The 17,022-nt window shown below is 30.7% G+C and overlaps 2 protein-coding genes across 7 annotated transcripts; both read left to right on the top strand.

The window, feature by feature from the left end:
- Positions 1-98: 98 nt before the first annotated feature.
- Positions 99-12,122, top strand: LOC132951798 (uncharacterized). Of its 5 annotated transcripts, none has more exons than XR_009665417.1 (6): positions 99-505; positions 700-825; positions 2,844-3,076; positions 4,607-4,874; positions 5,850-6,146; positions 10,538-12,122. XR_009665417.1 is itself a non-coding variant. In XM_061023768.1 (5 exons), exons 3-5 carry the CDS (start codon positions 2,876-2,878, stop codon positions 5,927-5,929), a joined length of 549 nt encoding a protein of 182 aa, XP_060879751.1. In that variant the 5' UTR covers positions 102-505; positions 700-825; positions 2,840-2,875; the 3' UTR covers positions 5,930-9,659. The 5 variants fall into 5 exon arrangements, 1 of the variants encoding a protein (XP_060879751.1); XR_009665414.1 differs by having other exon boundaries at positions 102-505; positions 2,840-3,076; XR_009665415.1 differs by having other exon boundaries at positions 102-579; positions 2,840-3,076.
- Positions 12,123-12,445: 323 nt separating this feature from the next.
- Positions 12,446-16,607, top strand: LOC132951797 (protein mono-ADP-ribosyltransferase PARP12-like). 2 transcript variants are annotated; one of them, XM_061023767.1, is made up of 4 exons: positions 12,446-12,460; positions 13,424-13,642; positions 15,056-15,320; positions 16,126-16,607. In XM_061023767.1, the coding sequence occupies exons 2-4, from the start codon at positions 13,442-13,444 to the stop codon at positions 16,455-16,457; spliced, it is 798 nt and encodes a 265-aa protein (XP_060879750.1). In that variant the 5' UTR covers positions 12,446-12,460; positions 13,424-13,441; the 3' UTR covers positions 16,458-16,607. The 2 variants fall into 2 exon arrangements, with proteins under 2 accessions (XP_060879750.1, XP_060879749.1); XM_061023766.1 differs by lacking the exon at positions 12,446-12,460 and adding an exon at positions 12,471-12,701.
- Positions 16,608-17,022: the final 415 nt, after the last annotated feature.

Here is a 17,022-nt window from a genome sequence, read left to right as displayed (position 1 = left end):
AAAAGCGCGTATCACTATCGTGATACCGCGTTACCGGTTGTTGCCGCCGACCGCTCGACTGTCTTTATGACCAAACCTCCATGACACCTGCTTGCCCGTTCTGACCCCGCGATCCACGTTGCTGGCTGTTGGCGCTAGGCGAAATATCCTGGTCGCACCCGCGCGCGATCACTGCTGGATACAATATGGCTTACTACCGCCTTGCCCGTTACTGCTTTAAGTACCCGCGTACTTCAAACAGTTATATTGACAATTTATAATAATAACCGAGTCGGCCGTTCGCACTCATGACGTTACACACAATTATATGCCACCGATGGCAAATGCACTGCACCGTATTGATTCCGTAATCAAAATATGTCGAAAGGCGACGCGACGTGTAAATATGTTACGGACCGCGACTACGACAACGGCGGTGGGCACGGAAAGACGACTGTCTTAATTGCTACAAAGTCCGTGTACCGATTTACGTGAGCGAATTGCCGTAAAAAAAGTGTATTATATTGTAAGCGCAAATCACCGAAAAAATTTTACTATATTGAAGGCGTGAATCGCAGTAAAAAAATTTTTATTCTTTTTGTAAGGCGCTAATCACCAGCGTTATTTATATTGTAGTTGTCGTGGCGCAAATCGCCAGGGTTTTTAATATTGTTTTTGTCAGGCGAGAATCGCCAGTGTAAACCTTTATTGTTTTTGCAGGGCACTAATCGCCGGCGTTATTATTGTGATTATTGTTATGACACATTGTGTGTGACGTGTGTCATCATTATTATTCTTAAAACCATAGGATTGGTAGCAGCTGGCCTGCCGAGCATCGTCAGATTTGTGAGTTTTTTTTTATATATTGTATTATATATTATTATTAATATTATTTGTATTAACGGTTTGGTGCCAGAAGGGCTGTTTATTGTTATAATTTATACATTTGTACTGCTGTGGTAAATTTGCTATACAGCAACTCAACTTACAACTTTTTACCATCTATTTAATTTGAGTTACCCGTCCAATATTAGTTACGCACACACCCACACAAGTACACACCTACACACCCCACGAGTATTACTCAGGTTGATAATTTTTTTGTTGGCTCTAATGAAATATTGTCTAACTTAACTGATTCGATAAATTTTGGAACGACCATTTTGATAGATTTGGCAAAAAATTTATGGATGTCCTTAATTTTAATGAAGAAATCAGAAAAGAAAAGAAAAGTGTAAAAGACTAAAATAAAGTAACTGTAAATTGTATGATGGTATTGTAAATCTAACTAAAAAAATTAATGTTTTGGAACAAAAATCAATCATCGACAATGTGGAGATAATCAGAGTGCCTGAAAAATGTGTGGAAGTTGTCGAACACATTACTACCAAACTTGGTGTTAGTGTTTGGTTAACAGTTACTGTAGTACATGCTTTCCATATATACTCGGAATTAAGTAACAGACCTATTGCAAAGTTAAACTCGATAGAAAACAAACAAAAAAAAATTGGATATTCCTAAGAAAAGGAAACTAAACCAGAACAATTTGAATGAAATTAAAACTGGAAAATTGGTAATATTTTCATAAGCAATGAGCTATCAGGGTTTAATAGAGATTTATTTTACTGGGCTAGAATTTTTGCAAAAGAAAATTAATTCAAATTTGTATGGTATAAGAATTTAAAAATTTAAAAAAAAAACAAAAACTCTATAGCTTATATTGTCAGGATGACTAAGATGAGTAAGATCTATCCAAACATTTATAAATTTAAAATGTAACAATATTTGTCGGTTTGTAATAATTTTCTTTTCGCCGCGGATAACATTATAATGTAATAAATAATTATCTGGATTACTAAACCATTTATTTTGAGTTACTAACTGCATTTATAGATATGTATAAATGTATTAATAATTAGTTTATAAGTGTTTTATTTTGTTCAAGAACAAATGTTTGTCACATAATATAGTTTATAAAATATATTATATAAAAATTAACTATAATAAGTTTAATGAAATGTTAAAAATAGAACCCGGATCAAATATTCGGATATAGCACGAATGTTAATAAATATTTTGACAGTATACGATATTAATATAATAAATAAAATAAAAATCAAGTTTGTATTGAACTTTTGAATAAAATAAATCATTTATTTACTTATTTACGTGGAACCTTATTTTAAATTTTCATCCCTTTTATATAATAGCTAAACATTTTAAATATTTTTAAATTTTAAATTTTATCAATTTTTGTCAAATTTTTTTTATAAACAAAGAATAGAACAGTGTGAAAAGAGATTTCAAATGTAACATTATTGATTTTATTGTACTTACTTTGGCTTTTTGTTGTATGCTATTCTACTTAAATAGAGCTGTAGTATTTATTAGTATATAATATTATTATCGTATTATGTAATGTAACTCTCTACCACCATCACAATCATTGTGCTTAAGAGGACGTAACACTGGTATTTGTTGTATCCGTCTTAGTGGTCTTACAAGTGCGTAACATAGCAAATTTACGCTCAGCAGATTACTTGTAGCTGCGTTAGTTAGAAAATTAGAGTGATTCGACCTATAATGAAACTTGATGTTAAGAATATTATCTAGTGGGGTTTTACGATAATTAATTTTTTTAGCAAGTTTTGCATATATAATACAGTGTAAATTAATAATGCTCGTAACTCACTTAATAATTGAATTATCGTAAAAAACCCACATAAAATCACGACTTATGTTCTTATCATCAACTTCATAATAGGTCGATTCACTCTAATTTTTAAACTAACGAATCTACAAGTGATCTGTTAAATTATTTTAATTATGTTTTTACAATAATATTGTACGTTTTTTTTAGTAAGTTCACGCTCGTACAGCTGACGTATCTGCGAATATGAACTCACGAGATAGCAGTAGGGCGCACACAACGACATCGGAGTTTACCACGCACGCTGCGGTTCTTTTAAAACAGTACTGCCGAGACTCGTGGTTCGGCCACAATTATGACGCCACCAGTCCACTGAGTGAAAATTGTGAACAATTGACCACAAAAGCCTACGAACTACTCAAATGCGAAATTCACAAGACTTTTCAAGTGAGTAAATTACTACGTCGATTCACGAATGATCGTAAATGTATAGTAGGTACCACGTGGTTATTAAGTACTTATTAGTAAGTATTATCAAAATATTTAAAATACAACTATTCTTTACTGGGGCGTAATTGAGCATTTTTATGAGTAGGGTATATCCGAATAAATATTCATGCTTTAGGAATTCAAACTTTTTCATCCCGTGGTTCCTTTGAGTGTTCACAATATTTTTACGGTTCCCAAATTATTATGAAAAAAATTGAAACAATACAGATATAATAATATTATAGCTAAGATGGGTGATAATAACAGTGATTTTAGTACTAGAAACAAAACTTCAAATAGTCGTGTAATTTGTTTCATTATCATTATTCCATAATCGCTTTAATAATTATAAATAATATTTATATTAATTATACTTGACCTAGATTAATTTTGGTTTTCGGCGCTTTGACGCGGCTCCTTCGAAAACTCGCGACGCACAGTTTAAATACCTCAAATATACGCAGTATACACTATTATACAGAATACAAATAGCCCATGCTATACGAATATTCGACGACAGTCACCATCTGCATTCCCCAGCTAGGTTTATGGTTACGTTAGGTCACCGAATATTTGTATAGCACTATAATAGCATTAACTATCAAGCAGTATTTGAAACCTATTGAAAACAATTTGATTTCGATTTTGTATACCGGTTTTAATTTTTTCGATATTGGTTTCAATTTTTCAGTACCGGTATTAGAACATCTCAATGTTGGTTTCTATTCTGTATACCGGTTTCTATTTTTTTCCTGTTTCTGAAATCGGTTTTGAAACCGGTATAAACCGAAAAAAATTGGAAACCAGTACCTATTATACGTAATTCAGAACCGAAATTGGAAAAATTTCAAAACCAAAACAGGAAAAAATTGGATACTGGTATTATAATTTATAACCGAAACTAAAAATATAATTAAAAATCGGTTTATTTAAAAAAAATATTTTTGAAAGTACAAAAATTCAGATAAATAAACATTGAACGAATGAATAGTATCAAGCATGGGCTACATCGCTTTCGACTGTCTATTATAAAATCTGTAGTCAATAATATTACGTAGTAAATACCATGACTAAATATAGCCATAGGAAATAGTACGTACACCCATTATACACTATCTATATAATATGTAGTATGTAAGTACAACTGTAATTAGGTACAGTACTTACTATACATTGTAGCACCTGTGTAACACGACGGGGCACCCCGTGTTTATAAATAAATATTGTAAATAATAATGGAAGTGAAATCAACAGGGTCAATATCCAATTTCATCAAAATGTTAACTTCAAATGCTTTTAAAAAGAAAACTGCACATCATTTATGTATTTTCGATACTTTTTAATTGTAAAAAACCTAACCATGTATTTAATTTTCAAAGATATTGACCTAGAATAGTTTTATCATCATAATAATATATATTATGCATCGAAATAAAAAAACTAGATGTAGGTATATTTATAATTTGTATTTTAAATATAATATTGCAGTGCGATATCTTGAAAATACAACGTATCCACGCCCCACAGATGTACGGTATGTATCTCTTACATAAGGCGGAAATGCGCTTGCAAGCCAATGGTGGAAATGATATCGAGGAAGTGCTGTACCACGTCACCGCTGAGTCCAACGCCGTGGAGTCGCTGATCAGTGGACTCGACTGGAGGCGCAATCAGCGCCCCAGATTTGGGAGCGGTGTATCATTCAGTGATGACGTGGACTATAGCAACTACCACGCCAATCAGTCCACTAATAAAGGTATAAGAGTATAATATTGTGTTTATTATTGACCTGTGTTTACCTGTCAACTAAATTCTACACCATTCCACCCTAATAAAACGTATCAAAGTCCCCTCAAAAATCGTTGTAAAAATATTAGGTTATTGGGTATATCATGGAGACGAATTTATATGTGATTTCCAGCCCAAGACAACTGTTTTTGTTAAAAGTCATAACTGTGCGCGGGAAAATGAGGAGGGCAGCACTAAAACGTATCAAACTCGTCAAAATATTCGGATCTATATATTGCACATACGTTTTAATTCCATCCCTATAGTCAACTGTTTTTATTACCACCCACATCAAGCAGGTGCTATTACATAGCATTTTATTTTTTTGAGAGATATAGGTAATAAGTTATTCTTAATAACTAACTAATAAGATTCTGAAGGGAGTTATTATTGGTTTCACGATATTTTTTAAACATATGAATTTTAAGGGTGGTTTTTTGGTAAACAAAATTGAATTTAGTTGGTACTTTGATGTGAAGGAAGGAAGGAGTCAAAAATATAAAATGCATTAATGTAGCTGATATAGTTAATAAGTTAAATTTTTGCTTTGAATAATTTTTGTTTATATTTTATACATTTTCTACATATTATTTTAGATAATTTATGTGCATATTTTATCAATTTTATAACTTTTAAGGTGTATCGCTACTTCTGTCAATTTTAGTTCAAAAGACCTTAAGTTTTGAAAAAATTTAAGTTGGTTTACGTTGTCCGATTTTGATTCTGACAAAAAAATTGAACTCTTCAGAAAATTGTCTACATAAGTACATCGTTCGGAACACTTTATAAAAATTAAATATTATATTATTGTACACTGTAATTGAAAATTTGGAAATATGATATTTTTATAAAATCATAATCAAAATTAAAACTAAAACTATTTCGTACGATTTACAGATATTTTTCTCCTATATTTTTTTGCTATATTCAAATGTTTTTTCAGACGCTATGTCAGCAAGCAGCCGATATATGTATCGGTGCAGAGTCCATCGGCCAGCAACGCCGACTCAGAAATTCCAGTAAGCAACGGCGAAAGCGACAACGCCGCGCCGCAGTCAAAACTGACCTCGCCGCCAAAGCAAAAGCCACCACTCCGAAACCGAAGCAGCTAAGCCAAATAAAAACCGCCATCAACAGCCACGCTGAAGCCAAAGCCGCAGCCGCAGAAGTTGACGCCACCGCTGGGTCTGTGATGACAACCGGACGACAATAATTTGTTGTCGGTTGCCAATGATATGAGGTATCTACTTTTTGAATATCATCATTAATTATTTAATTGTTTTATTTTTTATGTTATCTTAAATTACCATAATATATATTTCTGTTAAAAATTGTTTTACCTTGATAAAAATTACAATGAATATGAAATACCTATGTCCATATATTATTAACAAGAAAATATATAATTTTATTATATGGTTTTGTCAAACACATGTTTTATGATAAGTCATAGTTCAAATATAATTATGTGCACTGTTGAAATTTTCGATAACATTCTATTTTTTTTTTTTTTTATTTATTCTTTGAAAATGTTTCAGCACACCAGGTGCTATTACAAATATATTTACAATAATTATAATTTAGCCTTTACATTTAAATTGATGATAGTAATGATATAATATATTAGTTCATGGTAATAAGTTTGAGTTTATGTTATATGTGATAATAATAGTTATAATAATAATGTATACAATATAATGTATACAATATAATATAATAATATTAATATAGTATTGGTTTATTCTTCATCTTCTGATGAGGGTTGTCCGTTGGGGGTATGTCTTGAGGCAGTCGAGGTTTTAGCCGCCTATTTTGGGTTTTGTTTCCTAGTTGGTAATGACGGCCGCCGTCCGATTCTTTTAATTTAGCATGGAAGTTTTTGAATTGGGTTTTTATCCAGCCATCCAGGTACTTATTAAGGGTATTCCAGTGTCGTTATGGATTTGACGATTCCTCATGAACCATGGTGCTTTTAGGGAAATCCTGAGGAATTTGTTTTGGAGAGTTTGGATTTTTTTAATTTTTATGGGTGAGGCTGCCGCCCAAACAGGGCAGGCTAATTTTATCAACGGTCTGATTATTGAGGTATATAGAAGGAGTGATGACTTGATTTATAGTGTTGATTTGTAGTTTACTAGAGGGTAAAGAGTTCTTATCATTGTATAGCCATGTACGAGTTTTTTGTTAATATGAATTTTCCAAGTAAGTTTTTCATCTAGGTGGACACCCAAGTATTTGACTGCGTCGTCTTTTTTATTCCATTGGATGGCCTGGTTGTTTATGTGGATATCTTTTGGGTTGTTATATCTCTTAAGAGTGAATATTTTAACCTCACTTTTTGTTGGATTTAGATTCAGCTTCCATTTCTGGAACCAGGTAGTTACTTCATTTAGTGAGATTTGTAGGTTTTGGATTGCTAAATCTAAGGAGCTGTCTTGTGTGAGAATTGCCGTGTCATCCGCAAACATTGCTAATTGAGAGTTGAGGGAAATTGGAATGTCATGGCAATAGATATTAAACAGAGTAGGTCCCAAGACTGATCCTTGGGGGACTCCATCTTTGATGTGGTGTAATTGTAAGAAGTCTGATCCTTCTCTAACTTTGAAAGATCTGTTGAGTATGAAGGATGTGATGGTTTTGAGTAGGTATAGTAGGGATATTTATGTTATCATCTATGATTTATATTATCTCCCTCTATGTAGGGAGATTTAGTAATTTTAATTTTTGTTCAAGCCCGCGGTGCCAGACCTTATCGAAAGCTTGTGTTAAGTCTAAGAATGCTGCTGTGGTATATTGTTTTTTTCGTAGCCATGTACAATTATTTCAGTTATACGTTGAATTTGGTGGCATGTGGAGTGTTTGGTTTTAAACCCGAATTGATGTTTCGTGATAACGTGAAGATAGGGTTTTATTCTCTCCAACAATATCCTTTCGTACAATTTGGATAATGTTGGTAGTAGACTGATTGGCCTGTAGCTGGTAGGAAAGTTCGCTGGCTTTCCTGGTTTGTGAATAGAGACTATTATAGCGTGTTTCCATGTAGAGGGGAAGGTAGCGATGCGCATAGATGCATTGAATAGGGAAGCTAAGTAAGATAGCGCTTTTGGTGTCAGGTTTTTAAGGATTTTGTTAGTTATTAGATCGTGATCCGGACTTTTCTTATTTTTTAATTTATCTGGATAAAAAAATTTTTTTTCATCTTTATCTAGATAAATAAATAATTTAGTTATATTTATCTTTATCTAGATAACATTATTATAATTTATCTTTATCTAGATAACATTATTATAATTTATCTTTATCTAGATAACATTATTATAATTTATCTTTATCTAGATAACATTATTATAATTTATCTTTATCTAGATAAAATTATATTTATCTCGGCTCAACACTGATTATGTAATAGAACGGTCGACTCGACTCGAATCTTATAAACTATCGCACTGCAGCTACTGAGTGTTATCAGATGGCGCTACCGGTATCGATAAAGAGAATTAAAGTGACGCCTTAAACGACCAATACAAAATATAATTTTTGTTTTAAACCATCGTTAATAAAGTACAGCAGCTAAATATTTATAAGCTAGCCGCTAGGTGACTTACCTATATTTATCTATAACAAAATTTGAACAAACAATTTTTTAACAACAATTGAAAAACAAAATGACCAATTAACAATAATCAATAACATTACAACACTGTAGGTCTTGGTGTTTCGATAACGACTAAGAATTTGACTCACCCATATACGAATCACAAGTATTCACACTTATGACCAACTAGTCCAACCTATAGTATACGATTTATAGTATTATACATTTACTCTATGTTAAAATAGAATAAGAGTTTACATATTTTTTTTTTATTTGGTTTAAGGCTTTGACGACTGAGGTCATTAGCCTGTAGGTTGGTAGGATTGGGATGGTTGTATGGTCGGTTAGGAACACGTGTATGTGTGGCAAGGTTTTTGCGCACTATGAACCTGGGTGGTCACCCATCCGAGAACTAGTGGCAGTAGCCGTTGCTTACTCTCAATCACGTCGCGTGACTGATTTCAGCCACTGCACTGCGCCGAGCCACTTTTATTTTTTTTTAATATAAGTAGCTGACGTATTGATAGATCAGGAAACATTTGTGGTTATACTTGAAATTCATTACCCACATACGAACAAATGGTTCCTGATCTATAAAAACTTCATCAGCCATTGGCGGAAATCAGGGGGGGACTTGAGGGGGCTTCAACAACGATTTTAACATTGACGATTTGAAAACAACAATAAAAAAAAGAAATTTTTCCAAATATTTACAAAATGTTACAAGTAGCACTAGATCAAGAATGCTTTACAAACCTTTCTATTCTTCACATAGAGAAGGATGTAACAAAAAATATTGATACTGTATGTATTTTAAATGAATTTTCTAAATCCTCAAGGATGATGGTTTTAAAATAAAGCATTTATTGTAATAAGATATATTCAACAAGACTGTTATTTTATAGCATTTTTTTTTCCTTATACAGTACCTATACTATATTATTATATATGTTATAAAATATTTATATTATTAAATTTCAAGTATAAAAAAAAATAATTGGACAGTAATTTTATATTTCTGTTCAGTTGTTCAGTAAAATTTATGAGAAAAATCGTAGCCCCCCCAACTTTTTCAATGGATTTCCGCCTATGTCGTCAGCTATAAAAAAAAAATAAAAATAAATATGTAAACTTAATGTATAGGGTATCTACGTCTATTTTAACACAAAGTAAAAGTAAATTCACAATACTATTAAAATATCATAGACGATACACTATGGTTCAGGCTAATTGGTTGTTGATCACAAATTGGTCTTAACGTTCATGAGTCATGACTAATGAAAAAAAAACTTAACATATACATGGTAAATTGATACAATTTTGAATCAGCTGCAACCAGTGGCGGATACAAAAGGGTGCGAAGAGGCGTTCCTTTGAGCTGTCTTTTTATAATATTTGGCTAAACAAAAATGTAATTTAATTTTTGAAATCCCCTCCCCCCCTGGGTGACTTCTTCTGACTGCAACCATTATCCGCAAATTAACCTAAATGTCAACTATCATTTGCTCTCAATTTCATTTCTTGTTTACGTACTAATTCACGAACAATAGTTATCTACTATTTATTAATTATAGTTATGCACATTTCCAAGTATACCAATAAAAAACAATGACAATAATAGTTGATAATATAGTGTGTATTCAAATCTCAAACTATATAAGTTAATTTATAAATATTTATAAATATTTGTATAAAACATTATTGAAAATATCAACTGATAATTAGAATGCAGTACGTTCGATACATTACCCACTAAAAACGTGTCAGTGAAATTATTAAAAATTATTTCATAATTTTCTTTTCCTTCACTCTTTATAATATAATAAATCTTAATATTTTCCTGGTCAGGTAGGTCTAACCTTAGATTTATCAACAACTAAATCCCAATATTATAGTATAATATTATACTGCTCATAACGACATAATATTTTTTAGTACGCTTATTATTGCCATCAAACTAAACCTTTGTAGTATCATCTAATAATAAAGTATTATTTAAAATAAGTATTATCGTTATTTGTTTTATCATTCTGCAGGTGGTACGCGCAACAGATCTTTTCGTTGTTTATAATTTTGTGTAAAATTGGGTAAGTAATCACAAAATGTGCAAAAAATATTATTTGTGCAAATTAGTTTTCATAATATATATGCGAGTGAGTTATACATACCAAGTAATTTATACGGGAAGAGAGGTTGGTATTATTCTTGGAATTCAATTTTCACAAAATGTACGAAAAGAGAAATCTTTTTTTCAGAAGACAATATTATTTTAATGTATTATTTTTGCCTGATCTAATGAAAATGTCTTATTTTGCATCATATTATGACTTTAACTATTCCAACTATAGTAGATAGATTATAAACCCATAGAAACATTTTTATGGTTATTATGATGATTATAAAAATTATGTTGATTTATTATATTAACTATTAAGATAAAAACGTTTGTTTGTAAAATCCTATACCTATCAATTATATATTTATATGTACTGTACATTTGTAGGTACTCAAACATTTTTCTGTGTTACTAATTATAATTGTTTATTTAGTTTATTAAAACTTGAATTAATTAATTAATTAATATAATAAGCAGGTATTAATGTTATTATTTTAAATTTGTATAATCTCACATAATCTAACCAAATTCACGCAACTGGACATGCAGTATTGTCATTAATTATTGTCTGTACTCTGTATAATTATATGGATTTTACGTATACTGTTCAATATTCATACACAAAAGATAGAATACGTCAATACAAAATATAATTTGACACCGAAATTGACATTTTGGAAAAAAAAATAACTTTTCTGGTTTTTTCCCTGTACCCTTCATTATTCTTTATTATTACATTATATATACGCAAGGTCTCTTGAGCATCCGTGGTTGGTCGTTGGTGATTATCTACGCCTTAAGTGTACACAGATAACTACGACAGCGATGATAATAATAATAATATAATTATTAATACAATAATAAATTCACGTAGGTATAGAACAAGCACAGAAAATAGTCAAAATAGTTTAAAATCTTAATACAAGATTCCTCATAAGTTTTATTAACAAAAAATAGAAACAATTGTTTTTTTACAAGCATTTGTTGCAAGCAAATTTTGACAAAACCACAATCAATTTGTAGTTAAAAATGTATAAAACGTTGAACTTTATAGCTGAGCCTTGAACATTTAATACAAGGTCTCTCATATTATAAGAAGTTCATACTTTAACCAAAAAACACTGAATATTTTAGGAAAATAAGTACCTATGTAAATACAACGTTTTTTTCCAAAAATTAACTCAACCATTCAACCTACCTATATTATTATTAATTACAAATAAAAGCAATATTAAGAAAAAATAAAATATCCTATAGTTGACACACTGTCTTCACTCAGATTAGGTTTTTGTATAGAATGATAATAATATTTAGATATCATTATATTCAAATTTAACACGTAATGGATGTGCCATTTTGTATTTATGGATGCTTGGCTAATCTGTTAAAACTTCCTTCTTTACTAGTTGACTAAACAGTTGGAACCTTGATATTAAATAAATAATATGGCAATGGGAGGGAGGCTTCAGCTCGTTAGCAACCCCCCCCCCCCCCACCGCCGTGTACGATACATCTTATAATTATATTACAATAAATTATTATTTATAGGTTGTCATGATAATCACATTATTATGCTACAGAGTACAGAACTTAATAATTAAATATCAATATTCAACATAATAATAATATTAAATATGTCACACTTGTGCTCTAAAATATCACTACATAATATACCTTGTACCCTAGCGGCCTAGCACATTAATCAAATAATCTGTAATACTATAATAATGTTATATAATATTATATTTTATGACAAAATGCATGTACAATAACACATTTTTTTTACCTTTGTACTACAGTATCTTTTCAATAATTCAAAACAACACTGCAGTCGCACAAACTGGTAAGATAAGCCAATGCCCAAAGGTATACCTTTAGGCTTTATAGTACCTAAATAATAACAATGCTCAATGAGTGATCACTCTTCAGTTGTAATATTATTACAGCAATATATGTGATTTAATTATTTCACACACCCATACAATAATATAAAGTAAATCATTCGTGTTGAATTCAATAAATTGCTCAGTGGAATCTCATTCTTTGGATTCATACACAGAATCTTACGTTTGCTTTAAGAATAAGTAAGTAATTATATTAGTATATTACTATATTAGAATATCAATCAATTGTAAAGGGTTTATCTTAAATATAAGGAATAACAATCTTTCAATATATATAAAACATATTGACTTGAAGGATATGTTAACAATACACGATTTATATATATCCAAATAAATAACTTACACAAAACTGAAATCATTTTTCAAGAACCAAGATATATAAATAATAGTTATAACTAATATTATTATAATATTATTTGCCAAACCTTATAATAAACAACAGATTTAACTATATTAGGCTTAGGAATGACATTCCAATAACCATTATATTTACAAGAACAGGCATTTAATTAATATTATAATTATTATGAACTCATGAGTTAATAAAGCGATAGAATGGTAAGTGTTTGTGATATAAATACTATAAATAGACAATAGCTTAAAACTTATCTTAATATTTTTAAAATCTCATTGTATGTATAAAATATAATAATATAGATACTTGCGTAAATATTTTAATTCCCCAAAAATAATAATTTTAAATTTAAACAAAATATTACAATAAAAATTGTTATCGATATTTTAAATACTTAATTTAGTCCAAATTAAAACTTCAAATGTGTAAATAGTTATTGTGTTTTGATATTTTTTTTAAATTTCGGGTTTCGGTAAAAACTACGTATGATTGAACACCTTGTATACAATTTTGAAACCTTAGTTATAAAAATTGAATATTTTTGCAGCGATTCTACACGACGACGATGTACTCGAGTGGCAGCAGTAGCAGCAGGATACATACCAGCACGTTAGCGTTTACCGAACACGCTGCGGTCGATATTTTGAAATATGCCACGAAGTTCGCTCTCCTCCGCAATGATCACGTCATCCATCCACTGCTTAACGAAATGAACGACAAAGGGTACATTGCGATCAAACAAATGGTACACAAAACATTTCCCAACGTGAGTACCGCGACGATTTATCAATGACAATACAGGGTGTAACAGATAGAACTGACTTTTGGAATAACTTTTGTTCTATTCAATATTTAATTTTTTTTTATATATAATTTATAGTCACTTGCGCTACACATATATTATTATACAAAAAAATTATTTTTATTTTTCAACACTGAAAATAAAAAAATTAAAATTTGATTTAAAATATTTTGGATATATTGAAAATAGCCAATTTAAGAATCTGATTATAAGAACAATACATTTTGATAGTAAAAACATTTATCAAAGTTAAGTAGTTTATTTTTTAGAAAATTTAAAATATCAATATTTTTTTAATTCAATGAATTTGGAATGTAATAACTTTTTTCAAAATATTTTTTTGGGGAATTTGCTGACATGAGTATATTTACTTTTCATACAAGATATTAACTATTTACTAATCATATAATATTAAAAATTTTTAAAATACGTTTAAGTAGCGAAATTTTTTTTAACGTCAGGTCTTTCTATTACACTTTGTTTAGTACCCACATGTAGCTTATGGTGGTGGCAGTGCTTGCAAACGTTATAATAACGTTATATTTGACAAAAAACGATTGAAATTTGTAAACGTAATTATAACGGAAAGCGATATTAAAAAGAATTTAATATCGCAAAACAAAACATAACGATTAACAAAATATTATATTATATATCATTAAACAAAACATAACGGAAAACGTAATTTATAGAATATCATTGACCGAAAAATAACGCAGAACGTAATATTTTAAAATCTATTTATTTAAAAGGTCTATTGGTATCGTAGAAACATTTATTTCATGCGAACATTCTAAAAATTGATTATATTATATTCCGTATCCGGGAATGACTACCAGCATTGGTTATTATTTTTAAATTAAATAGGTATCAACACTATTTTAAATAACAATAAACCCAAAACTTGGATAACGTTTTAATTCTGTATAACGGTAAATGCAAAAATTGTGTAACGTTTTAATAAATTGTAAATATCATAAAACGGAATTTTTTTTTAAATGCAAACCCTGGGTGGTGGTAAAGATTTATCACTATAAACCACTAACTCGGTGTATATAATATATAATAGTACCTTGGAACCTACAAAAACTCATCCAAAAACAACGCTTGTATGCGGCACATATGATGAGCTGATTCCTGCTCTTCATAATATATTGTAATAAAATAAGATATATTATATACATAGTTTTAAACATTTACACATTTTATGTTTATAAGGAATTATTACCTTCAAAGTATCTATATTTTAAGTATTCGCACTACCTCTAGTTATCCAATTTGACAAAATGTGATTGGTTGTTAAATAATAATATTATGTTTGCTTATAGCATTAATATAGGTAATGTAATACAATAGGTATATCGTTTAATATTGCAGTGCCACATAAATCAGATACGCCTAGTTCACGTCCCACAGATGTACGGCATGTACATGCTGCGCGAAGAAGAATTGAAATTGACCATTGGCCGAAGTGTCCAGAAGAAATTGCTGTTCCACGTGACCACCGAAGCCAGAGCCATGGAGTCGTTGGACAGCGGACTCGACTGGAGACGCAGCCGGCGCAACAAGTTCGGTTGCGGTGTGTCATTCAGTGACGACGCCGATTACGCCAACTTTTACGCCGACAACTTCACTAGCGAAGGTATAATAATACTGTATATAATTAATGTTTATTTGTTACTTTGTTGATCATCGAAATGCTACAAGTATGAATTCCCCTCTCCCCCATCAGTACTAAAACACATCAAACCCACTCAAAAATCATTGTCTAAATATTTTTTTCTCTTATCTACCACAGTTGTAAGTTCCTTACTCTTTGTTATTTTTAACATACGCCAACTATTATGCAGACAATTCTCACAAGCGAAGGTATAATAACAGTGTTTATTATACTCATATAATTTTATAGTGAGTTTACCTATAACAATTTAAACTTACACGATTTTGAAATGTCCACGACTTTCTTTAAAATGAATACATCAATAAAATCTTTAATATGTAAACATAAACAATCAAAGGTTGTGCTAGGTATGTTTAATCTCTGCAAAATGATTCCTATGTATTCGATAATTGATCAAATACAATACAATACTATTTAAAATATATAATATTGTGTATTACCTGGCTCGACGCTGCTGACAAACTATGCTGTAATATAGGATTGCAGTCATTTACAGGTGACACAAAATTGAAAATACGCAACGAGGTATGCCTGTCAAATAAGAAACATAGATACAGATTGACGTATCAATTTGGTTACTTTCCTTTAAATTTCAATATCATCACCATTCACCTTGTACACACTTATTAAAAATATTATAATTTATAACGAAACAATATTGTCCATCTCTGGTACGCTAAGGTACCAGTAATTATACCTATACGTCATAATAGTTAATAATGTGACATTTTTTTTTTTCTATTTCTGTTCTCGCGATGGACTACAGAAACACGAGTGATCATGATATGCTCCGTGCTGGTCAGCGAAACGTACGTGGTCCCGAGGCAGAACGATGGGAACTCTTTGGTCGTACCACCCAGCCGTGCCGACACGACGGTGAGCGATAACAGCCGCGTGTACGTAAAGTACAACGATAATGACTTCTATCCACTGTACTTTGTGCACTACCGGAACAGACCTGAACACCTGACCACTAGCAAATATTTCCGTGCCAACAGTCGCCGGGCCATGGGTCACTATGATAGAAGGACCATTGAAGAAAAGTGCAGCGACTTCTACGACGACATGCGTAGCCACTACGAAAAATACGACGAATGACTACAACAGCGACGAACTCTATGGCGACGACCTCTGTTTGAGTACTTCGACGGCTGACTATTACTTTAATATTTACCAAAACATGGACAAGAAGTATAATTGTCTGTATAATTATTTTGATTTTACTTAATATACTAATTAATATTCATATTTCATACATATTGTTTTTTACACGCATTTTTTGGCAAATGATTCCTAACAATGACTATATTATTATCTTGTCAGTGTTATTTTTACTTGTGATTGGCGATTTAACGATGGATTGTACACAAGTACCTACTATTATACATTTACACAAATTTATACAATTATGCAAAATGTGAATTTTTTTATTTTATTTTTCTGTCATTATGTAGTAATGATAGCAACTCTTTATAACTAATAGCTGACAAGAGTGTCATCATCACAGTCCTTACATTATGTATAATACATATAATAGTATATTATTACCATTTATTACCATTATATATAATAGGGTGTATTTTATATTGTCATTGTACACGGTGTTTTTTGAACGATAGTGAATCAATGATATGAAATTTCGAATTGTTTAAACACGCAGGTG

The sequence above is a fragment of the Metopolophium dirhodum genome, chromosome 9 (assembly GCF_019925205.1).
Source record: "Metopolophium dirhodum isolate CAU chromosome 9, ASM1992520v1, whole genome shotgun sequence".
Classification (NCBI taxonomy): domain Eukaryota; kingdom Metazoa; phylum Arthropoda; class Insecta; order Hemiptera; family Aphididae; genus Metopolophium; species Metopolophium dirhodum.
Note: the sequence above shows the minus strand (reverse complement) of the source record. Positions and strands in the feature narration are given on the sequence as shown.

Excerpts from the sequence above, each read along its gene's own strand:
- LOC132951798 (XM_061023768.1), top strand. The coding sequence starts at position 2,876 with ATGAACTCACGAGATAGCAGTAGGGCGCACACAACGACATCGGAGTTT. Across the intron at positions 3,077-4,606 it reads AAATTCACAAGACTTTTCAA|TGCGATATCTTGAAAATACA; the intron begins GTGAGTAAATTA and ends ATAATATTGCAG. Across the intron at positions 4,875-5,849 it reads CAATCAGTCCACTAATAAAG|ACGCTATGTCAGCAAGCAGC; the intron begins GTATAAGAGTAT and ends ATGTTTTTTCAG.
- LOC132951797 (XM_061023767.1), top strand. The coding sequence starts at position 13,442 with ATGTACTCGAGTGGCAGCAGTAGCAGCAGGATACATACCAGCACGTTA. Across the intron at positions 13,643-15,055 it reads TACACAAAACATTTCCCAAC|TGCCACATAAATCAGATACG; the intron begins GTGAGTACCGCG and ends TTAATATTGCAG. Across the intron at positions 15,321-16,125 it reads CGACAACTTCACTAGCGAAG|AAACACGAGTGATCATGATA; the intron begins GTATAATAATAC and ends GATGGACTACAG.